The sequence below is a fragment of the Periplaneta americana genome, chromosome 6 (assembly GCF_040183065.1).
Source record: "Periplaneta americana isolate PAMFEO1 chromosome 6, P.americana_PAMFEO1_priV1, whole genome shotgun sequence".
Lineage (NCBI taxonomy): Eukaryota > Metazoa > Arthropoda > Insecta > Blattodea > Blattidae > Periplaneta > Periplaneta americana.
In genome coordinates, this window is record NC_091122.1 from 51,497,246 (window position 1) to 51,524,223 (window position 26,978).

At 37.5% G+C, this 26,978-nt stretch overlaps 1 protein-coding gene across 6 annotated transcripts in view; it reads left to right on the top strand.

Moving 5' to 3' along the window:
- LOC138701333 (band 3 anion transport protein-like) overlaps positions 1-26,978 on the top strand; it is a 734,049-nt gene that overhangs the window by 205,711 nt on the left and 501,360 nt on the right. For 4 of the 6 annotated variants that reach the window (XM_069828100.1, XM_069828106.1, XM_069828105.1 and 1 more), the window contains one exon: positions 24,377-24,811. In XM_069828100.1, coding sequence (XP_069684201.1) covers positions 24,629-24,811 — 183 coding nt within the window. In that variant the 5' untranslated portion in view covers positions 24,377-24,628. Of the gene's footprint in view, positions 1-3,928; positions 4,078-10,946; positions 11,057-24,376; positions 24,812-26,978 lie in introns of those variants that run through there. The other 2 variants (XM_069828103.1, XM_069828104.1) reach the window with 2 other exon arrangements.

The window sequence follows — 26,978 nt, forward strand, 5'->3', positions numbered from 1 at the left end:
AAACTGTTTCAAAAGTTGTTGATATGGAATCCTTAATATAAAGTAATTTTGGATTTGCAGCAAGTATTCATAGAAGGAGAAGTGTTATAGAGAAATAATGGAATAATAATGGTAAGAAAAACCGAAGCAACTGGTGAATACCTGTCCCATAGGCGGTTTGTCACTAAAAATCTCAGAGCAACTGTTCGCAATTTGAGACCGACCCTTTGCAGGCCTTTAATAAACGTTCCTCTTCAAATGCAGAGAATACTCAAATTGTGAGGTGATAATACGGTCTATTGCAGCTATGGTTGAGTGACAAGGAAGTGCTAATCGTAAATATTCCCCACAGCCACTATATCCACCACAAATACCACAGCACCTGCTGACTTTGTGAGTTCCGTAGTTAACTAACATCGAAAAATGGCACAGCCACTACCAATGTCACTAACACTACCAGAGTCAGAACTATCACTATCATTGTCTCTACTAACACCACGATCACCACCACTACCCATTCCTACAATCACTACCACCACCACCACCATCACCAATAGTCATCGCCACCATCAGTACCCTACCGTCCACACCTGTGGAGTAACGGTCAGAGTGTCTGCCGCGAAACCAGGTGGCCCGGGTTCGATTCCCGGTTGAGGTTTTTCCGGGGTTTTCCCTCAACCCAACATCAGCAAATGCTGGGTAATTTTCGGTGCTGGACCCCGGACTCATTTCACCGGCATTATCACCTTCATCTCATTCAGACGCTAAATAACCAAAGATGTTGGTAAAGCGTCGTAAAATAACCTACTAGATGATGATGAAGAAAAGTACCCTACCACCAGTATCACCACTAACCATGACCATCACCAATACCCACCATTAACACCACCCATCACTACCACCACAATTACCCATCACAAACCACCACGACCACCCATCAGTACCACCTCAACACTACCACCACTACCACCCATAACTTCCACCACCACCACTATCCATCACTACCAACTCCACCACCATCAATGGCTGTATTTAATAGTGGAATTTGTAGTGGATTGAAGGGATAAATTCCTACCAACACCACCACTCTCATCACTACAAGCACCACTCAACATTATCACATCTAACACAACCACTATCAATCGCTACCATCATTATCCATCACTGCCACTATCATCACCCATCGTTGCAACCATCATCACACATCACTACCACCAACACTACGACTACCCATCACTGCTACCATCACCACTACCCATCACTATCACTGTTCATCACTACCCATCACTACCACTACCCAACACTGCCTTCACCAGCAGCAATCACTACCACTGCCACTACCCATCACTATCACAGCTCATTACTACCCACCTCTACTCTCCATCAGTACTACTATCCAACACTGCCTTCACCAGCAGCAATCACTACCACTGCCACTACCCATCACTATCACAGCTCATCACTACCCACCTCTACTCTCCATCAGTACCACTACCCAACACTGCCTTCACCAGCAGCCATCGCTACCACAGCCACTACCCATCACTATCACAGCTCATCACTACCCATCACTACTCACCATCACTACCACTACCCAACACTGCCTTCACCAGCAGCCATCACTACCACTGGCACTACCCATCACTATCACAGCTCATCACTACCCACCACTACCCATCACTACCACTACCCAACACTGCCTTCACCAGCAGCCATCACTACCACTGCCACTACCCATCACTATCACAGCTCATCACTACCCAACACTACCACTACCCAACACTGCCTTCACCAGCAGTCATCACTACCACTGCCACTACCCATCACTATCACAGCTCATCACTACTCACCACTACCCATCACTACTCCCCATCACTACCACCAGCATCATACATTATTACCACCTTCACCACCATCACTATCTATTACTGTCATCAACATCACCCATCACTACCACCAGGACCACTAGCATCACTGCCACTGCCACTAGCCATCATTACCACCAGCACTACTACTACCAATCACTATCACTGCTCATCACTACCCACCACTACTCCCCATCACTACCATTACCCAATACTGCCTTCACCAGCAGCCATCACTACCACTGCCACTACCCATCGCTATCACAGCTCATCACTACCCACCACTACTCTCCATCAGTACCACTACCCAACACTGCCTTCACCAGTAGCCATGACTACCACTCCCACTACCCATCACTACCACTACCCAATACTGCCTTCACCAGCAGCCATCACTACCACTGCCACTACCCATCACTATCACAGCTCATCACTACCCACCACTACTCTCCATCAGTACCACTACCCAACACTGCCTTCACCAGTAGCCACTACCCATCACTACCACTACCCATCACTACCACTACCCATCACTACCACTACCCAATACTGCCTTCACCAGCAGCCATCACTACCACTGCCACTACCCATCACTATCACAGATCATCACTACCCACCACTACTCTCCATCACTACCACTACCCAACACTGCCTTCACCAGTAGCCATGACTACCACTGCCACTACCCATCACTATCACCGCTCATCACTACCCACCGCTACCCATCACTACTCCCCATCACTACCACCAGCATCAGACATTATTACCACCTTCACCACCATCACTATCTATTATTGTCATCAACATCACCCATCACTACCACCAGGACCACTAGCATCACTACCACTGCCACTAGCCATCATTACCACCAGCACTACTACTACCCATCACTATCACTGCAAATTACTACCCACCACTACTCCCCATCACTACCACTACCCAATACTTCCTTCACGAGCAGCTATCACTATCACTGCCACTACCCATCACTATCACAGCTCATCACTACCCACCACTACTCTCCATCACTACCACTACCCAACACTGCCTTCACTAGTAGCCATGACTACCACTGCCACTACCCATCACTATCACCGCTCATCACTACCCACCACTACCCATCACTACTCCCCATCACTACCACCAGCATCAGACATTATTACCACCTTCACCATCATCACTATCTATTACTGTCATCAAGATCACCCATCACTACCACCAGGACCACTAGCATCACTGCCACTGCCACTAGCCATCATTACCACCAGCACTACTACCCATCACTACCATCAATACCACCACCACTACCCATCACTACCACCATCACTACCCATCACTACCTCCATCACCACCACCATCATTGCCCATTACTACCATCACCACTACCCATTAGCTACTATCTACCACCAGCATCATCCATTATTACCATCACGACCAACTGCCACCACTACTCATCACTACCACACCACCACCATCACTACACATCACTATCACCACCACCACCACCATTATACACTACCCATCACTCATCACTATCACCATGACCACTAGCCATCTCTATCACTACATCACCCATTACTAACACCATGACGAATAGCCATCATCACCCATCTGTACCACAACCATCCCATCACTAACATTACTGCCACCATTAGACTACTACTACCATCATCACCAAAAACCACCTTATCACTATTTCCATCATAAGCATGGCAACCGTTTCAGTCAATGTATCATCACGATCATTATTAGCACCATAACGGAAAATCTGAATAGTGGGATATTATTGTAATCTCAACTCTTTGAAAGTCTTTCAAATAAATTTACGAGTACTTAAGACTTTGTGCCACATCCGTCTGCATTAATAATAGTAATAAACACTGACAGTTTTGTTGTGAGTTTGATATCAATCCGCATCATTGCTTCTTTGAAACAGTCTGTATCGTACTCGGCTACTCAGGAAATTCAAATATGACGTAACGTGAACATGTCGTCGCTTTGTCGAGATAAGCTAGTAATGTTACATCCTTCCACTTCATCCGTTCCCAATATCGTTAGTATGAGTAATAAACGATGTGGTACGGACGCGATGCTTGGGACGGAATTTGAATGTCGTCGGAGTCTAATCGTTGTGTCGTAGTTTCGACTCTAACCTATAGCACGGCTGTCAATTGTGAGTGTGATAGATGCCCTTGTCGTCTCAGGATGGAGGATCAACCTACCATTAGTGACCGTGAGTTCAGTCGCTCATGCCAGAATTTAACATCATTCTTTTATATTATATAGGATGTCTCAGAAGTGATGGTAAAAGTCTAAGAAGAAAACGTACACACTTAATTTTGGTATAAGCAGAAAAGGGGTAAACCGCTCGACAAAATAGGTCCGTAAATGAAGCATTTGCGTGATATTCAACCTGTTAAGATCCGCCACTGACTTGTTTACACACAAGCGCATCTAATAATTATCTAATTTCTTCACTAAATACCAGGCATGTTGCTTATCAGAGTATATCACTACCTAAGTGTTTGCTGTTGTTAAAATAACAATAATAATAAAAAATAAGAATAGTAATAATAATAATGATAATAATAGTAATAATAATACTAATAGTAGTAATAAAATAGTGCAGTACAAAGCATACAATGAATACAATATTTTTAAGTACACACAGTAAGGAAAATTATGATTATATATAGCTCAACTTATCACATTAGAGATATACCATTATCGGAAAATATGAAAACAAAAATATACAATAAGTTAAATATCACTAGAACATAAAAAAATGTGAATACGTGGAAACATGCAATACAAACACTTGTCATAATAGTAAGTTAGTTTGGCAACTCGTCATAAGATAATTTTCCAACTTGGATTTGAAAGATTTCAATGTTCGGCAGCCCTTGACTTCAGGCGGCAGTGAGTTCAGTGACGACAGGTAGCAACAGTGAAACATGAGGAATACAGAGATGATGTGTGAAGTGGAATTTCTAGCGTGTTATCGCGTTGTGATCGAGTATTAATATTATGATAGCGAGAGAGAGTATGAAAACGAGCGAATAAATAATAGTAAATGGAATGACCTTACGGGAAACGAGGCCGAGGTGGTCCTGTGTGTTAAATTCTTTCATTTTTTGTGTGTATTCACGTGTAAAGCGTATTGAACAGTTCAGATTGAAAGTGTGCGTTTCATCCTTATAATTTTTACCATCACTTGTATAGTCTGTTCACAAGGTTTAGTGTAGACTTAACCATAGCTGAGCAGTATGCTGCAAGAGTAGATCATGCTGTGATGCCATTGTGTTACCGGTACGGATTTGTTACCGGCTAGAATGGGTGAAATTTCGACCATTTCAGAGTAAGTATCACTTTTTCGTTTTACTGCAGAAAATAAATCTACATACCCTAATTTACGTTCCATCGAAGTTTCAGGTCCCTACCATACTTGGAACTGATAGTAATGACGTCATATTTAAATGACTGCGCTCTTTAAATACTTCGTTGTATACTTTGAAAGTGATTTTCCGGTACTTTCATTTTGAGCATTTCTACATATGTCATCTATTCTATTCAAATTCCAAAGGGTTCTATAATTTTAAAGTTAGCAAGCAGAATTTTTTTCTGTACGCTTTTTAAAATTAATTAAATACTTCTAGAATGTAGGATTGTATCTGCTTTGTTGACCACAAATTCCAGCGCGACTTAGCCGGGGATCGAATGCGGACCGGCTGGACGGAAGACCAGCGCCAGGGTTGCCAGATGAATGAACCGAAACCGTCATACTAACTTATGAAAATTGTCGTACTTCAGCATAAAATTGTCGTACATTTCTCAACTTCTTAATGTATTTCTAGTCTACCGCTTTGTAGTAATGGTTAGGAAGTCTGATTGTGAAACGAGCGGGCCAGCGTTCAAATCCTGGATGAGACGAGTTATCTGGTTGAGGTTGTTTCCAGGTTTTCCCTCAACCCATTAAGAGCAAATGCTGGGTAACTTTCGGCGCTGGAATCATTTCGCTGGCATTATCACCTTCATGTCATTATGCAGTTGATAAATAGTCGCAAAATAAACCTATGTGTCAAACAAACAAGGAAGTTAATAAAATTAAACTCGTATTACTTTGATATAACCGCGCCGCATAACGTGAAACCTATAGCTCAAGATGACAATATACAGGGACATCATTTTATTTTGACTAACATTTTTAATATTAACCTGGCTATACCGTTGGATCAACGCCATTTGTTACCCCCTTCCACGACTGGAGTTCGATGATACTGGCGTAATATACAAACAAATCACTTTACTAGGTATTGGAGGGAAGAAAAGTAGTTCTTCCATTTAGGTAAACTAGGAAATATCGCGCTTTTGAGTTTGATCATTTTCATTAGGTTTTTGTTTAATCAAAATACAGTACAGTATTAACAATGAGTGTTTTTACTCACGAACTGAGCTGTCCATGTGGACATATTCATTATGCAGTGTATTTTATACTGTCTACAGCACATTAGCGTACAATATAGAGAATGAAGTTAAAGTAAAAAATATTCATAATAAGAATATTTAAACACATTTTTGAAAATGGTGACCGTTCATTTCGATAAAGACATCAGTTCTAATGTGCATATTGACGCACTATAGACTATTGTACGTAATTCCAATTACCAGTTTCATCCTTCGTAGTAGTAACTCATGTTGAAATAATTCTGTACCTACTCTATAAAAGAGTATCTTACGTACTGTGAATTCAGTCTTCACTTCTGTCCGATCCGAAAAGATAAAATTACTCAGACATACTATCTACTGTCCGTCCAAGTGGTTATGTCGTAGGGTCGTAGAAAGGGAGGAAATCACGTGACAGTTAATTACTTAACGAGGCCCTTTTATTTAAGTTATTCTAAACAATTGTATGATATTACGCAGACGTCAAATTCGTAACAGAAATTAATGTTCTCAGAAAAGAGCTAAGACAGCCCAGCCACTAGCTGGCGAATAAAATCTGGTGGGGGAAACCGGGATGCGACGTAGGCAAATGGACGACAGTACCTGTGCGAAAATGATTCAATATTGAAAGCTCTTTCGTCAATGGAAAACGCGAACATATTTTTAGAACGTACTGTTTACTACGACCGTAAGGCTACTGTGACTGTATAGGTATGCGGTCTTGGATCTGTGTGGAGGACGGTTGAATTTCATTAGTAGAAGGGGTGGGAGTGAAGTACATTCAGTAACTCAGGTACAATAAAAATTGAAGTAAAAATAAAATGATGTCCCTGTATATGAGGGGTTCACAACCAAAGTGGACCAAGTCCTTCTGGAATAATTTTGAGAAATTGAGTCTTAAAGTTCCTGGCTCATGCTTAGCAACCTTCACCTTCCATAGGAAATGCTGCCCTCTGTGGAGTAACAAATTAGTTATATACTTGGTTTGCTATATAAAACAATAAATATAAGTTTTCTTCATCCGAGATTGTATTAATTCACAAACTCACCACTTGTGGACTTGGCCTACTCTGGTTGTGAGCTCCTCATATATATATATATATATATATATATATATATATATATATATATATATATATACCAGTAAATTTTTTATTTACAATTATAAATGCTATTAATTATTGTTCCCATCCACAATGACATTCAGCATTGAAACAAATCACAACCCAATTCTTCATCATCTTCGCCGTAAAGCGTGCACGATGACGCTTTGTTAGAAACAACTAACTTTGTTATATTTAAAGTCAGCAGAAATTTGATCTTTGGCCGGCGCGGCGGCAGTAGGCCTATTCAATAGTATCAATAAATGCGGCGGCTGAAAATTATATCAAATTAATTCATCAACAGTCGAATCGAACTCGACACCTCTATAATGTCGGCGCGTTTAGACTTCTTAATGCTACTGCGATACTATTTCAATGATAAAAAACTTCCTTTGTCGAACAAACAAGGAAGTTAATAAAATTAAATTCGTATTACTTTGATATAATCCCGCCGCGCCGTATATGTGAAACCTAGAGCTCAAGATGACAAATTATGACTTACATGGCAAGCATAGTTACCAGATCGATTTTAAAAAAAGCCTGTTTCTTTCTAATTAGTCCAGGATATAATAAATGAAGAAAACTTGTCTAAAAGGGACGATTTAACCATCAATTTTATTTTAATTACTAGCCTTACTCGTGCGCTCCGCTGCACCCGTTAGAAATAAATATAAAGTAATTACACAATTAAAATAGGACATTTGATCCAGGGAACATTCGTGTTTGATAGAAGGATATATCGTTTATTATGTTACTTAATTTAAATTGTATTAAACAATTAAAATGGGATCATTTTGATCCACAGACCACTCATTCGGTCATAAAAATTATTTTAGGAAAATACAGGAAACTAATGTACTGAATAGCCTATCAAGTTTTCTGTGCATAAGAAGCTATTTTAATCTTACCTGTCCACGTTTCACTCAGAAGTTACTGTAATAACATTATAGCATTATGTCCATCTAGAGAAACTACACTTTCCAATGGTGAATTAATCATTAATTATACAAATCGGTTAATTTAGCTTCCGATATTACTTCATACAAACACAGAAACTTTCTCTGTAGGCTATGTTTCATAGCTTTCGATTGTTGTTGTCCGAGGCCCCTTATAGACGAAGTCATTTGTTTTTTATTTCATTACACCGCCTTAGATGGCGTTGTTATTGTAATTTTGAAACTCATTTATCTCGTTAAATATCGGTCCTATCAAAATTTTGCATAGAATAAAACTTATCGGAAATTATTTTTAAAGAAACTTTTGTTATGTAATATATTTCATGAAAATTAATAATAAGGGAGAAATTTCGATTTATTTAATTCAAGCCCCTTTATAATCCCCCTTTTAAATAAAATATTTTCAATGCCATATAGCCTAAATTCTAAGTTACAACGAACCTAATTTATATTCCAATTTTCATATAAATCGGTTCAGCCATTATCGCGTGAAAAGGTAACAAACTTCCAGACAGACAGACATACAAACAAAAATTTCAAAAGAGCGATTTTCGGTTTCAGGGCTGTTAATTATATATGTTAGGACCAATTATTTTTGGAAAGTCGAAAATTACCAGAAACATTTCGGCTACAGATTTATTATTAGTATCGGGTAGCTCAGTTGGTAGAGCAGCTGGCTACGGACTGGAAGGTCCGGGGTTCGATCCCAGGTGGTGACAGGATTTTTTTCTCGTTGCCAAACTTTCAGAACGGCCCCGAGGTTCACTCAGCCTCCTATAAAATTGAGTACCGGGTCTTTCCCGGGGGTAAAAGGCGGTCAGAGCGTGGTGCCGACCACACCACCTCATTCTAGTGCCGAGGTCATGGAAAGCATGGGGCTCTACCTCCATGCCCCCCCAAGTGCCTTCATGGCATATTACGGGGATACCTTTACCTTTACCTTTACCTTTATAGATATACAGGGACATCACTTTATTTTTACCAACATTTTTAACATTAACCTGGCTATACTCGGAAACACTGTTGCCCCCTTCCATTACAGGAGTTTGATGTTACTAGTGCAATATGTAAACAAATCATTTTACTAGGTATAGGAGGAGAGAAAAGTAGTGTATCCATTTATGTTGTAGGGAAATACGATATTACGATTTTCAGTTTGATCATCACTTTTACGGAATTTATCAAAATACAGTAGAGTAGTAACATTTTTTTTTTTCAAAAACTCAACTTTTCAGGCGGCTATGTTCGTTATGTAATGTCTACTTTATTTAGCATATTAATTATTGATGTTAACATACAATATAGAGAGTGCATTTAAATTGAGGGGCTCGTAAGTAAAGGGCTATAAGTGCACTTGTTACTTTTGAGAAAATGGGGTTTACATATTTAAGCTTTCGTAAAACCGGTGAAATTTTTATTTAAATTTTAATGTGTAATGCGATTAAAATATCCCTTTGCCACTAAAATTTTAGATACTTTTGCTTACACTGGGTGCACTTAACTCATGTTATTACAAATGTCACTAGCATTCCTTTGCTTCTAGCCACCTCAATTAAAAATAAGCTAATCTGAATTTTTTAACAAGTTGCTGTAAATGGTTGCCTTTCATTACAATGCAGGCTTCAATTCTTTACGCATATTATTAAAAACATTTTGAAGCATATTCTCTGAAATTGAATTTATCGTTTCTTGAATATAATTTTTAGTACGATATTATTAATATAGGTTCTTTCTTCTATAGAAAACGCAACCATATTTCTGAAACACACTATACACTGCAGTGTTTACTTCAGTGCTTGAAGACTTCGAATGCAACAGCGGCCGTAAGTTTGTGGGTTATTTTACGACGCTGTATCAACATCTAGGTTATTTAGCGTCTGAATGATATGAAGGTGATAATGCCGGTGAAATGAGTCCGGGGTCCAGCACCGAAAGTTACCCAGCATTTGCTCGTATTGGGTTGAGGGAAAACCCCGGAAAAAACCTCAACCAGGTAACTTGCCCCGACCGGGATTCGAACCCGGGCCACCTGGTTTCGCAGCCAGACGCGCTGACCGTTACTCCACAGGTGTGGACGTAAGTTTGTGTGTCTGACGGGAGCAAGGACATTAATGAAGGGGTGAGAGTGAAGTACATTCAGAAATGCAGGTACAATAAAAATGCAAGTAAAAATAAAATGATGTCCCTGTAGGTAAACGAACATTTTAAGTTCCCAATTATTTTTTCCTTTCAGTGAAATAGTCGTACAAAATTGCGTACGACATAGAGTGCGGTCGTACCTCGTACAATTAGTCAAAATAGTCATACGTATGGCAACCCTGACTAGCACTCGAGCCACAGACGCGGCGGCGCCTGGAGTAGGGACGTGACACACGTCAGAAGTACTGGACTGGGACGAGACGTCATTGAATGCATCTTATTCCGTGCGCCGCAGCGCCGGATAGTGGCACGAGTGTTTGTTTTCTTTTGATGCAATGAAAGAAGTCGCTCCAACTCTCCTCTCTCTGCTTCCTTCTTCCTCCCGCTCTCCTCGCTCCTTGGAGTGACTGTCTTCCTCTAAGGAAGTTATAAATGGAGCTGTCGGTTCGCACTTGGGTTTCATAACGGTTCGTTAAGGCTACTCAGCCAGTGACATCTGATAAAAACATGCGGATATCTGCAGTTTAATGGATTCTCATACCTCTGCACTCGCTGCTGAAATAGGTGAAATGTAAGTAGCGAAAATTCTTTCGTCTGGTTCAGCTATCCTCTTGCGAAGTGCTGGATCTGTTACCCTCTATGTAACGTGAGTACAGACACAATTTATTTTTCTTATCGGATCGGGCAGAAGTGAAGATTGAATTTACAGTACGTAAGGTACTCTTTTATAGGGTAGGTACAGAATTATTTCAACTTGAGTTACCAGTACGAAGGACGAAACTGGTAATTGGAATTAGGTACAATAGTCAATAGTACGATAATATGCGCAAAAGAACTGAAGTCTGTATCGAAATGAACGGCCACCATTTTAAAAATTGTGGTTAAATTTCCATATTATGATTATTTTTCAATAGTAATCTCACTAGAGGTTTTGATTTATCTAGAGAAAATCAAAACTCGAGTGGGATTTAATTGACTATTACACTATTAGAAGAAAGTATATAAAGAATAGAAGTAACAAAGTTCTCCAATGCAATTAAATATTAATTGGCTTACGAAAATACAACTGTCTTCGAATGTATTATTTGTACCATCTCAACATTACGCTAGATGGCGGTAGTGTTTTATTATTATGTTTTCTTGTTATCAGTTGTGCCAACTATGGAATCTTCATTGAACTCTGTGGACGGTTACTCGTCAAGAAGGCTTTGTTGATTCAGTTTCACTTTTATTAAAACATTTGCATTCCACTTCAATCATCCGGACCCCAGTAATCAACGTCACTTGACAGATGATTTGGAATAAATCTTAGAATTAAACAATCTCTGACACGTGACTATCCATAATATCATATAACAGACGCTATAACAAACATAACCAAAATAATATAAACAAGTGTTAGAAAAGTTTTAATTAGGGATGATGAAATAAACAAACGTTTTAATTAACGATGATGGAATAAAAAATAAACATGAATAATTTTGAAAGAAACAAATATTGAAAGTACAATTTTCAAATTTGAATGTTTTAGTGGTTGGTGGTTCAGTTGATGTTATATTGGACGTGTGCGTAAAAGAAGTGAATTCGTTGATGTACATGGTGTATCCCTCAACTTATTAAGGATTTTCGAATGGTGCTCTTCATATATGACCAGTGATCTTTATTAATTCTTGTTCTTGAATGCCAATACGAGCCATATTGGAAGTGCTGTGCATCGACTAGAGTGGTTTGTAATTTTCTGTTTTTGACGTCCAGACCAGTGCAGTGTGAAATGTCGGCAAACAAAGAAACAAATTCTAGGAACGCTATAAAATTAAACAAATGCTAGGGACGCGATAAAATAGTGCGATAAGCAGCCATGATTGGTTGAAAGACGTCCTTTCGTACCGTTTTATTGTTCAAAAGTAGTGTGACGTAGTAAAAGTGTAATAGTCAATTTAACTTCATTCTCTATATTGTACGCTAATGTGCTGTAGACAGTATAATAGACACTGCATAATGAATATGCACGTCCGAATGGATAGCTCAGTTCGTGAGTAAAAAACACTTATTGTTAATACAATACTGCACTTTGATTAATCAAAAACCTAATGAAAATTATCAAACTCAAAATCGCGATATTTCCTAGTTTACATAAATGGATGAACTACTTTTCTTCCCTCCTATACTTAGAAAAGTGATTTGTCTGTATTTGACGCCAGTATCATTGAACTCCAGTCGTGGAAGGGGATAGCAAACTGTGTTTCCGGTTCTCAACCGTTAATCCAGGGGTATAGTCAGGTTAGTATTAGAAATGTTAGTAAAAATAAAATGATGTCCTGTATAAATCCAGGTCTAGTACCCGGGAGTGGCAAGCGATTTTTAATCGGTTTATTTTACGACGCTTTTTCTCAACTGTAATAGTTATCTAGCATCTGAGTGAGATTATGATAATGCCAGAGAAATAAATCCAGGGTCCAGCGCCGAAAGTTACCCAGCATTTGCTTCCATTGGGCTGAGGAAAAACCCCGGAAAAAAAACTCAACCAGGTAACTTGTTTCAACCAGGATTTGAATCCGTGCCCGCTCGTTTCATGAAAATCGTTGTAGGTTTTCAGTAATTATTTATCAATGTGTTAAATAATAATCATTGTATGGAATAAATTAAATTACATAGATAGAAAGTTCTATATTTGCTCTTTAATTTATATACAGGCATGTGATGTCTGTCTTTTAGGCCTACAGGTACTGAGTTATTAACACATAACGATGTTAAGCGCCAGCGTGACTTAACATTTTGTGTCCAGCATAGACTCGTAGATAAACATTGTTCAAAGTTTAAAAAAATGATGGGAATTCATAAAGTCGACTAAGGGATATAAACTATGGTGAGGGGAGATCACGTGATATTCAATTTTTGAAGTTGGCAGCACTGTTGCCAACATATCCCCCTACAATCTCGCTAACTTTCAACAAAAAGTAGCTAAATCTGTCCAAAGTTTGTTAAAGTATCCCCGGAAATTTCGCTAAAAAAATAATAATAAATATTACTAAATAAAAATAAGAAAAAAAAAACATACATATGCGTTGTCACCTTCTTCTCCGGAGTTTGGTTCTATTGTTGACGGCTGTGATGTTGAGATGGAAGGTATGGGAACAGCTGATTGTGAATACGCTGCACTTGATCCAATCACTGACACTACATTTTCTGGCAAATTGTAGGTATGAAAATTTTCACCTAAGCATTTGACCACAATCTTTTTGTTAAACCTAACACTTTTTAAACATATATTAAAATATATTAAAACCAGTAAAAACTAGTCTCATTTGTTTCACAAGAACTGTCGGCACAAAATTATAAAACTCAATTGAGTCTAGCCGGGTCGGAGTGGAAAATCTCCACGTTGCGGGGAAGAACCAAGAACATTAGCTGCAGCTCGCGACTCGTCACGTGTCAATCAAAGTTGCCACCGTTTATGGGTGTTGGAGCAGTAGCATTGAGAGAGAGACCTAACCCGTGAGAATCATTGAATCAGCATCTTTCACCCCTGATCACTGATCACAAATATATGAGATCAGGGCTTTCACGTATGAATCATTAGACGACTCAGTCATGCACCCATGCCTCTTCTAAAACTAAGAAGTGCATGACTTCAGTTGAATGTTTTAACTTAAAAAAAGAAAGAAAAAAGTAGAAGAATATAAAAATCAGCAGAAAAGTCGCTAATCGTATTTTACAAAATTTGTCGCGGAGACTGATTCAAAATTCCCTAGATATAGCGACTTGTCGCTAAATATGGGAACACTGGTTGGCAGCCTTTAAAAGTAGACAACTCATTTATTACTTTGAAAACGCGTATTGCATAAATCCTCTGAGAACTTGTACAGAACAACAGAGTTGCCTTTCTGAATGTCAGAGTTCGTATGCACCTCGTTAAATCTGAACAGCGACGTGGATAGATAGTATCTCTATATCTCACTAAGTGGCTTTATTGCATTGAAAATGAATAGCCTATAATTATCTTCTTCCTAATGAATCACAATAATGTAATTTTAATTATATAAATTTGATTTAATCTCCAACGTAATCAATGACAGGGCTTACGGCTACAAATCTATCGATCCGGGCTTCAATTAGCGGCTAGCAAATATACGTTTATTTTCCTTCTTCATTGTTTGCAGATGTCTATTTTGTGCTGCATTGTGTGTTCAGCAATGATTTTCTATCATGTAACCATATGGTTAAAATGTATAATTCACGAAACGGGCATAACACAATTACTTCAATATACTTGTTTTTTTGAAAGATGGTACATAACAGGAGCTTTGCTATCGGAAAAACAATTGAATGTCACATAGCGTGGTAGGCCTGTTGCTATGGTAACAACGGTTGAGTTGCCAAACTTACGTTCCCACGTGGCGAGTGCTTAATAGCTCTCTTGGCGACATTTATTGTGCACATAATGTTAGCATTGGTACGTTTCGTGTTTGATTCTCTGTCGATTTTTGTATTATTTTCTTACCTTTGCGTCAATTGTCAATGAATGTTTTAACGTCAGCCATCTTAACGTCAATTGCTAGCTTCCATCAGCTAACAGCATGGTAGTCCATATTGGCAACATAGCACTGTAGTTCCAAGCTCGGCCGCTTAGCTGTCATGTCCCGTCTTTCAATTTAGTAGGTTGTTTTACGACGCTTTATCAACATCTTTGGTTATTTAGCGTCTGAATGAGATGAAGGTGATAATGCCGATGAAATGAGTCCGGGGTCCAGCACCGAAAGTTACTCAGCATTTGCTCATATTGGGTTGAGGGAAAACCCCGGAAAAAAACCTCAACCAGGTAACTTTCTCGACCGGGAATCGAACCCGGGCCACCTGGTTTCGCGGCCAGACGCGCTAACCGTTACTCTACAGGTGTGAAACCGTCTTTCAAAAAAACAAGTATAGTTATATCATAGATGATCGAATATGCATGACTTAAAAATATCAAAAAATAAAAAATAGAGTAAAGGCTGGTCCACAATAAACCGGGAACGAAAACCAGAATGAGAACGGGAAACGAAGAACGTGAACGTTAAGATTTTTTATTCACAATAAACCGAAAACAGAAACGGCCATTCATATCGATATGTATGTCAGTAACGATATGTAAAGTCGATACTACGCATTCTGATGTTATTTATGTATACTTGACTAATGGCATTCTCTCATGAGTACAAGCCAGCCAACATAAACACAGGTTAACTAACTTCGAAATTTAAGACACGGAATATTTAAGAATGCACTTCACGTGATGGTCTACGGAATTTCTGCGTTAGTTGCAAATAATGAATGGACAAGAAATTATGTCACGGCCTCCTTGCTACAAAATATACGACGACCAAATAACTTTTTGATGTCAACAGAATGAATCTAGTAGGCTGTGAACTGAATCGAGAACGGAAAAGTTTAAACTTGGCCAACTCTCCGTTCCCGTTCCTGGGCTCCGGCAAGCTTCTCGTTAATTGTGAATGCTCACATTTAAATACATTTATTTTAAAAACATTTCCGTTCTCGTTTCCGTTCCCTGTTCATTGTGAACAAGCCTTAATGGTCGTTTCGGGTAAAATTTCCGTTCGATCAAAAGTTGTTTTTAGAGAAAAAAAAAATACTAGGGCAAGACACATCCTACGTGTATTCGGATAGTTGACTAAACAACATCCTTCAGCTGTCTGGAAATGAAGGAAATTATTTTGGAAGCAAAGGATTAAGGTATAAAAACATGAAAAAAAAATGGAAATCATTTCCTGTACATACTCAAAATCTTGAAGAATAAAATCACACAAGAAGAAACAGTAAAATTCTACATAGAATGGTCATACCTACATTGCTGTATTATAGTGAGATTTGGGTGTCCACACAAAACACTCAAATTAGAATTCGAAGCCCAGAAATGAAATTCTTGGGAAGAACAGAGGAATGCTTGACACAAGACTAAATTAGAAATTATGTGAGACAAGACTTAAATGTGGAAGGAATCTATACTAATAATAAATCTGTAGCCGAAATTTTTCTAGTAATTTTCGATTTTCCAAAAATAATTGGTCCTAACATATATAATTAACCACCCTGAAACCGAAAATCGCTTTTTTTTTTTGACATTTTTGTTTGTATGTCTGTCTGTATGTTTGTTACCTTTTCACGCGATAATGGCTGAACCGATTTCGATGAAAATTGGAATATAAATTAGATTATAGGCTATATGGCATTCAAATTACGTTATTTAAAAGTGGGATTATAAGGGGGCTGAATTAAATAAATCGAAATATCTCGCTTATTATTGATTTTTGTGAAATATGTTACATAACAAAAGTTTCTTTAAAAATGATTTCTGATAAGTTTTACTCTCTGAAAAATTTTGATAGGACTGATATTTAATGAGATAAATGAGTTTTAAAATTAAAATAACTGCCATCCAAGGCGGTGTATTGAAATTAAAAAACAAATGACTTCGTCTATAAGGGGCCTTGGACACAACAATCGAAAGCTATGAAACATAGCCTACAGATAATGTTTCTGTGTTTGTATGAAGTAATATCAGAAGCTAAATTAACCGATTTGTATAATTAATTATTATTTCATCATTGGAAAGTGTAGTTTCTCTGGATGGACATAATGCTATAATGTTATTACAGTAACTTGTGAGTGAATTGAGGACAGGTAAGATTAAAATAGCTTCTTATGCACAGAAAACTTGATAGGTTATTCTGTATATTCATTTCCTGTATTTCTGAAAATAATGTTTATGAACATATTCATTTTTATCTCAGAGAATTAACGAACAACGAGAGTGTATTGATTTAGTATGCAGTAATAGTACGTTAGCTTAGCAATCCATTATTTTATAATTCAAATTTTAACCATGCTCAATTGAATCGTGTTAAAATACATAAAATATATATGCAATAAATGCAATGCAAAAAAATTGGGTAATGAGCCAAGCAGATTATGTTGCGCTGTTGTAAAAGTTGTTCCTCCTGAGATTCAAGAGCTCTCACAACAAATTAAAAACTTTCTAATTCGAGTACATCCGTTATCAACACACTTTTTCATAATATAATATAATATGATATAAACATAATAATAAGTCTGTAGCCAAAATTTTTCTGTTAATTTTTGCTTTTCCAAAAATAATTGGTAATAACAATTAAGAAACATGTTAAAGGAATTGTCATTGCACCAAATGAGTGACCTCTGGATGAAAATGATCGCATTTTAATATTTTAAATACAATTTAAATTAAGTAACATATTAAACGATTTATCCTTCTATCAAACACGAATGTTCCCTGGATCAATTCCTATTTTAATTATGTAATTACTTTATATTTATTTCTAACGGGTGCAGCGGACCGCACGGGTACGGCTAGTAGTAAATAAAATTGGAGAATTTCGTAACAATTGGCTTCAACATACAGACCGAATGAGTGACAGAAGAAGAAAGGTAGCGTACTGCTATAATCTGAAAGGAAACAGAGATGTTGACGAACTGTTAAAAAAATATATAGAGGTATATTGGGCCTTTTCGTAACTATCAAATTCGTTCGTCACGGTAGATTTTGTAACAATGTCATGTTTTGTCACAGGGTATGTATCGTCACACGTTTTTTGTGACAAAATGGTTTTCGTCACAACCTCGATTTTCGTGTTTTCAAACCATTATTAGTGAAACAAAACATGGAGACCAGTTATTTTGCATTTTAGTGAGTTATGCCCAAAGTATCAGAATAATATCTGCAATGCTTGGGAAAAGTGACATAAGTCAGTTTCCACAAACCTTTTTTGATAATTTATTGACAACTTACACTGGTTTATGTCGATTTGATTTTTTTTCTGTATGAATTATTGTAATGGGAGGATTACCTATGTATTTTTTTTTCTAAGCGAACAGATGTTCCGTAAGTTTTGTCAATAAATTATCAAAAAAGGTTTGTGGAAACTAACTTGTGTCACTTTTCCCGAGCACTACAGATATGTCGGTGAACTTTACGAGAATTGGTGAATGCATAAATGATAAGGTCGTGTGTGCAGGAGTAGTGATAGTGGTAGTGGTAATGGTGATAGATAGTAATCCGTTTAAACACAGATAACGACATTTTGGCCCCAATGCGATAGATAAAGTGACAGACTTTCATATTTAAACCGTCCCCAGAGTACGCACACCAATATATTTTTATTTCATAGTAAATAGCTATTAACCTCTGTTACAGAAGTTGTCAAAATACTATCCGTCTACATTCACACAATCCCAACATCTTTTTATGAAATTATAAATCACTCACAAAAGTTCTTCTCTCGTAATTATTCTAATTTCTGTTCTTATATACTTATTGCCTTTAAGTTCGCCTTGTGGGTTATTTACTTAGACTATATTTTCGGCTGGCATTTTAATAATCTAACAATCTGATATATTGCACACATTACATTAGAAAAAACTAACACTGAAAGTAAGGACATGCCTTGGTTTTAAAAATACTTATTACCAGGGAAAGGATTTATATGTAAATACATATTTACTTATAAAGCTAATATAATTTATATTTTGCATTATCTTTATGTTTCACAATGTGTAGGGTTGAAAAATCCTACTTTTATTTTCCATATTTTAGAGTTTAGTACATATTTTCGTTAATTTCCATATATTTTCCATATTTCATATAAAACAGTCCATATTATATTAGGTTTAACAATAAAACAAAACAAAATTCCATTAACTTTTAAAAATACATTTCAACAATAGAGATTTAAACACATGTTCAGTAATCCCTTTAACATCAGAGTTATTTGAAAATTAGCAGTCCTATCAACAATGGGAAAGTAAGTTACAAAACTGTATTAATTTAATTTAAAATTTTTAACAGACTTCAGTTGTGCAGCTCAACAGTTAAATGCCAGTCAGAGTACACATAGGTTCAGTTTTGTAAATCATACTATAAAGACGGTAAATATGCCAAAAGTACGTCATTCAGTCAATTTAAAATCAAAACTAACAAGTTACATTTCAGAATTTAAAGAAGATGGTTTATCAACTGACAATAAAATATTATTTTGTAATTTGTGTCAGTGTGCAGTATCATCTACACAAAAGTTCCTGGTGCAACAACACATTACAACTAGTAAACATCAGGCCAACAAACAACTAAATTCCAAGCAGAGACAATTGTTTTTAACACAACCAACAACATCGAATGTAAGATCTGAGTTTAACATCGACCTGTGCCGTTCTCTCATCTCTGCTGATATTCCTCTCTACAAACTAAAGAATAAGGTCTTCAGGGAATTCCTTGAAAAATATACTCAACATACAATCCCGGATGAGTCAACACTTAGGAAGACGTATGCTCCATCCATCTACGATGAGACAATACAGAAGATAAGAGATGAAATTAAAGATAGTTCAATTTGGGTTTCCATTGATGAGACTCCCGACAAAGAAGGTAGACTTGTTGGTAATGTAGTTATCGGTTTGTTAAGTGAACAATATTCTGAACGAATTCTTTTACATTGTGATGTTCTAGAAAAGTGCAATAACAAAACTATAGTTAAACTGTTCAACGAAGCTATGGGTATCCTGTGGCCAAAGGGTATTATGTACGATAATGTGTTATTCTTTATTAGCGATGCTGCCCCTTATATGGTCAAAGCTGGACAAGCATTATCTGTTGTATATCCTAAATTGACTCATTTTACTTGTGTGGCGCATGCATTTCATCGTGTGGCAGAAGTGGTCAGAGACAATTTCCCTAAAGTAGATTTGTTGATTTCATCAGTGAAAAAAGTATTTCTCAAAGCTCCCAGTAGAGTTAACGTGTTGAAAGAACTGTACCCTGAAATTCCATTGCCACCAAAGCCAATTTTAACTAGATGGGGTACATGGCTAGAAGCAGTTGAATATTATGCCGAACATATAGACTCTATTAACAATGTTCTCCTTGCATTGGACTCTGAAGATGCAGTCTCAATTGATACTGCGAAAACAGTTACCTGTGACATAAGTGTGAAGAATGACTTAGCTCACATTCAGCATACATTTTCATGCATCATAAAAACGCTCAAAAGTCTCCAAAATAGGCACCTTTCACTATCTGAAAGTTTTGAAATTATAAATAGTACTGTGGAACAACTGAATCGTGGTAGAGGTAAAGTTGCAGATGCAGTAAGAGCTAAGGTGGACACTGTACTTTCAAAAAACCCTGGATATGAAGAACTACAAAAGGTTGTTGCTGTGATGAGTGGTGAATCAACAGTGAAGATTAACTTGGACTTATCCCCAGCAGACATTGTGAAATTGAATTATGTACCAGTTACTTCTTGTGACGTCGAACGCTCTTTTAGTCAGTATAAATCTATCCTCAGAGACAATAGAAGAAGATTCACTTTTCAGCACTTGAAAGAAATGTTTGTAACCTATTGTTATGGTAACAGACAATAAAAATTGTGTTTTGTTGAAACTACATTGGAAGATAAGGTACGTCCATTATATTTTTTGTTTAGTTTGATTAAAATGTACCAATATTTAACGTACATAGTCATTTTTTTATAATTTTAAGTCCATATTTAATTCCATATTTTGGTAAAAATCCATATTTAATTCCATATTTTGGTAAAAATAACTACATATATATTTACATATTTCATATATTTTTAGTCCATATAAATCCGTTCCCTGCTTATTACACTACACAGAACATCTTTAAGGGCCGTATTCATAGACATTTTTAGCGCGGGCTTTCGGTGGATTATCAGCGTTTTTCGTATTCATAAACCAGTGTTAGCGATAGGATATGATTTGAATTCTGTACTAGTAACCAGTGGATAGCCGGGGCTAGCTTAGTACGACCAGTGGATAGCCGGGGCTAGCTTAGTACGCTCGTAGCGCGTGCTGCGAAATGTCTATGAATAGCACCCCTAAGAGACTACATTGCACAGTGAAGACAACTGCTGAACTAAACTGCGCGACATACACATGCATTACGTGACCTTGAGATGGCATGACGTCAGTCGACATCGTTTCGGCCCGCTCTCTCGGCCTAGACTCGAAGGAACGCTTTGTAGATCCAAATAATTTAATGGGACAGTGCACTAAACATGATAACTTTTCTCCTAATCATTTTTTCAATCAAATTTTGAGAGCATCTTTACTATGTAGGTTAGGTTAGGTTACGTGGGATTTTAAGACGTCTTAAAGCAGTAGTGTCAGAGTTGTAAGCTCCAAAACCGGTTGTGGAGCTAGAGGGTCCAGTCGGAGCGTGAACTTGCTTATGTCTGTGGAAGCACCGGAGCTCCGTTTAGGCTCTGTCTGACAACGCTGTCTTAAAGGCATTCTGCAGGTGAGCCTAGAAGGTTTATTGTGCATGTTTACTATGTAAAGGACTAATAAAATCCAAACTTTGAACTCCCAAATGTTTTTGGCTTTGATTTTTATTTTTTTCTACTATTTTTATAAATATTTTCAAACCCAAGTTTTTAGTAGAAGATCTCAATTTTTAAGCTTCGTTTTTTTTTGTTGCATTCACAGGACATAGAAAAACATTTCTATGCATTCGTTTTATGAAATATCGCATTTATTCACTTTCCAAATAATTTTTGAAATTTTAAAAATGTTATTTTTCCTATAATTCACGAAAAAAAAAAATTAATAAAATAAACTAGCAGCGTTTCTCACAAAATATATACATAGATACATGCAGCTACCTCATAAATACTTGCAGTAAAAATTTAATCCAGATTGATTACAATTTGATATAAAAAAACTGGCGTTGAATCATGAAAAATAAACTTACGGAAAAATGGATTTGAAAGTAAAAGGAATATTTATGTCAATTACAATTCTCCTCCGCTACATTCATCTAGTAACTTCAGGGAGCCAACCTTAGTTACTAGATTTGTAGTCAGACTTTTGTAAAAAAGAATTCTTCGATGAAAAAATAATTTTGATATCTCTTTACAGCCTTAATAAAAAAATAAAATTAATTTGTAATCAGAATTGGACTAAATTCATTTGTGGTATGAAAGTACATATTATAAAGAAGTGAAATAGTCAGTAAATTTTTTCGGAAAATTATCGCGATTTTTTAGTGGGAGTCTTCCTTTATATAGTTGAACTTATTCTACTAAGGACGTCTCGTAATGAATTTATTGTTGATAAAGAGAAGAAAATGGATGCAACTATTGCACGCAATGAAATTGTGAAACCGTTACTCTTGTCGTTAAGCAGCCTCCATGCTTCGATGTTACGTTGTTTATCAAAGCATTTGTAGTGTATTTTGACTTGTTCATTGTGCGATTTGTAAAAAGAGCGACAGTGTTCTTACAAACAGCTCCAGCGCTTGATCGTGTGGTAAACATGATACAAGACCTATTTTTGAAGTCACGCAGACTACAGTCTCATTGTCACGCATGTAAATACCACAAATACCGTACCAGAGCGGTGTGAACTGGTAGAAAATAGTTCTTTACTTGATACAGAATGTTCCTATGGTGCCAGTTCAGCACAAGCTGACAACTTATAAAAATATAAGTACAGTAATATCAATCTGAAAAACATGGTATTTTTACAAATTAAAAATAAAATTATAAGAAATAATTAAATTTCACTAGACATTTTGTTCTTGGAATTGAACGGGTTACATCAGCTGCTTGTCTATGCGGATGACGTGAATATGTTAGGAGAAAATCCACAAACGATTAGGGAAAACACGGGAATTTTACTGGAAGCAAGTAAAGAGATAGATTTGGAAGTAAATCCCGAAAAGACAAAGTATATGATTATGTCTCGTGACGAGAATATTGTACGAAATGGAAATATAAAAATTGGAAATTTATCTTTTGAAGAGGTGGAGAAGTTCAAATATCTTGGAGCAACAGTAACAAATATAAATAATACTCGGGAGGAAATTAAACACAGAATAAATATGGGAAATGCGTGCTATTATTCGGTTGAGAAGCTTTTATCATCCAGTCTGCTGTCAAAAAATCTGAAAGTTAGAATTTATGAAACAGTTATATTACCGGTTGTTCTTTATGGTCGTGAAACTTGGATTCTCACTTTGAGAGAGGAACATAGGTTAAGGGTGTTTGAGAATAAGGTGCTTAGGAAAATATTTGGGGCTAAGGGGGATGAAGTTACAGGAGAATGGAGAAAGTTACACAACGCAGAACTGCACGCATTGTATTCTTCACCTGACATAATTAGGAACATTAAATCCAGACGTTTGAAATGGGCAGGGCATGTAGCACGTATGGGCGAATCCAGAAATGCATATAGTGTTAGTTGGGAGACCGGAGGGAAAAAGACCTTTAGGGAGGCCGAGACGTAGATGGGAAGATAATATTAAAATGGATTTGAGGGAGGTGGGATATGATGATAGAGACTGGATTAATCTTGCACAGGATAGGGACCGATGGCGGGCTTATGTGAGGGCGGCTGTGAACCTTCGGGTTCCTTAAAAGCCATTTGTAAGTAAGTAAGATCGATATGTACTGCCAATATCATTTTGACAGTTTATATCGTTTACACTCTGTATAACATTTTCTGTATTCTCGTTCTAAATCCTATCGTCATATTTTAAGAGAATTTTCTCCTTGAATATATGTGCACGGAATTGAATACTAGGGAGAAGGAAGTTGGTAGCACTGGTCAAATACATGTGACTTGTGACAACTAAATGCTGAAGGTTTCATAAATTTATTTTACCCTCCAAATATTTTGTGGTATTAGTCTCTTCTAGGAATATTATAGAACAAGACTTCATACCTCGTTGCTTTAGCGAGAAACCGTCAACTGAGCTACAGCTGGGACTGTGTGGTGGTAGGGGGCATGTATTTGTGTGTGGAGCTCTGAGAATGAGTCATTCTGTGTTGGTTGCTTGCAGACTGAGGTTGTACTGCCGTGACGACCCGTCTTCAGCACCGGCCGTGGACAGCAGCAGTTCTCCATCACGACCAGTGGCACAGGAACGGCGGCAAAACTCTCTCGCCGCGGTAACCTCCTCATGAGACGGCCTTCCCCGCAGCTGCTCAGGATTGGCCGCGCCCCCAGGAAAAAGAGATAGCCGACTCGACTCGCGCGTGTTTTTTTGTGCGATTTGTAGTAAATCGAAGTGTGTGCTCGAACTCCAGACAATATGAGTGGTGAGCGACCAAGAAAGTCTTCTTTGAAAGAGGAGAAGACGAAGAAGCCCTCCTTCCTCGATAATGCGCCGAGGAAGATGTCCTTGTTTGAAGACAAAGGAAGAAAAGGTTCTTTGCTGCCTGAGGACCGGCCCAGAAAGCTTTCTGTTCTCCGACCCCTGAGGAGGAATAGTGGGGTAAGTACATATATACATATATATTTTTTTAATTAGTAGTACTGTATTCGCCAAGAACTTGGTATAGCTACACTACGTAAGCTTACTGTCCGTTACTCAGGAGAAGACGAGCGGAAAGAATGTGACCTTCTTGACTATCGCTGTTGATTATTATAAACATCGCTCAGATAAGCATCCCAGTAGACAGGTTATTACTCGTACAGGAAACATGAGTAACAATGCGTATGGAAATTAAAGCGAAGTTGAACAGAAGGCGACCTAATGTTTCCGCTTACTGCAGTACAAATATTGCACTTGTCGTACGTTATCTGTTCACATCCCTCCCTCCTCAGTCCGCTCTCGTCTTTCCCTGAGTCACCGACAGTAGGCCTACATGGTAATATGTCGTTGCGCAACACTTCTAACGCTTTTGCTATCCCTATGGTTTCGTAGTATAATATGTTTGAAACCGTCAGAAACAGCTGTAGAAACAATATCTGTAATTGCTGGTGTGGGAAGTCATACCTGTGTAGATGTGTGTTGGGGATGTATTGTGTAATTCTTTGCCAGAAATAATTTTTAATATTTTTGTTCTTCTACCGTCAAAACCTATAAGGCCGAGCAATCTGGGTATGTATGATCTAGGGTAACACACAGGGACATATGTTTTTCTTAACGTTTATTCTTCTGGTACTTATTACAAAATTTGTGTATTTTGTAAGAAACTTTCTAAGCTCTGAACTTTCCAATTTATATAAAGCAATATCAGATGAAAAAAAAAGCTATGCATAAATCTGGGTAATATTCAGACCTTTTTGAAAATGCGATATGTGAAGAAAGCTACTTCACTTTTAAAAGAACTTGTCTAGAAGCTGAACGTGGAGCTGCCATTCTGTGTTTATTACCTGCTAAATGCTGGAACACTTGAGATCGCTCATCCGCATCTACAGATTTCCCACATTTTTGACAGAATATAATTTTTCCATCACTTGCAAAAATTCCACTAAATTCAGCAACATATTGCTACAAACGGGAATGAACACTTGACTCGACTTTCGGCATTATATCACCAATCATCTCACTTATGTATACCGGTACCTACTGCATAAAGAGTCTGAATGAATTAAGCCAACACCTCCGGCTGCAGAATATTCGAGTCGAATGCATTGTTTCAGCTGTCATTTCACAGATTCCCCTTTGAGAGTCCGAGAGAACATGTGAAGTCAACGTCATGATGCAATATAGGCTATAGAAGAAAGAAATTCATTCACATTGTGCAAATCTGGCTTTCAGGTATAGCTCCCTCTGAAGCTAATTTGAATAATGTCAAGGGAAAAATTATTCCGGGACCGGGTATCGAATCCGGGACCCTTCGCTTAGCGCACGAATGCTCTACAGATTGAGCTACCCAGGAACTACACCCGACACCGTCTCATTTTTCCCTTGAAATTATTCAAATATGCTTCACAGGGAGCTACCCAGGCACTACACCCGACACCGTCTCAGTTTTTCCTTTTATATCCATACAACTCAAGTGGGCTGACAAGGCCACCTTTGAGTGCACACAAATTCTGAGTGACTTGAAATGTGGCTTTCTGTTAACGTACCTTCAGTGACGTATATATTATGCAAATCTGGCTTTCAGGTATAGCTCCCTGTGAAGCATATTTGAATAATTTCAAGGGAAAAATGAGACGGTGTCGGGTGTAGTTCCTGGGTAGCTCAGTCTGTAGAGCATTTGTGCGCTAAGCGAAGGGTCCCGGGGTCGATATCCGGCCCCGGAACAATTTTTTCCTTAATTATTCATTCACATTGTTTTTTCATTAATATGCAATATGTAAGAGTTTTTGGCTTTAATTAAAAAATTAGAACAAAGAATAAATGACAATTTATGCATTCATAGCTAAATTATTTAAAATAAGTATTTATATAAAAATATTTCAAAAATATGTATTTTATGTGAAATAAAATGCCGTACATAAATCACGTGTTCTAGTTCGAAATTTTTGTGGGAGTTACGGTACAGTCTTTTATCTAAAATCAAATATATGTTTATTTACATAAAAATTCGTTCCCAAATGATTATACTGTATACCTTCTTTTTCATATGAACTCAAAGCCAATTTGATGAGAGCGATTACGTTAATAACCTTTCGATGACAATTGTCTCACTTCATCTCTGCGACGA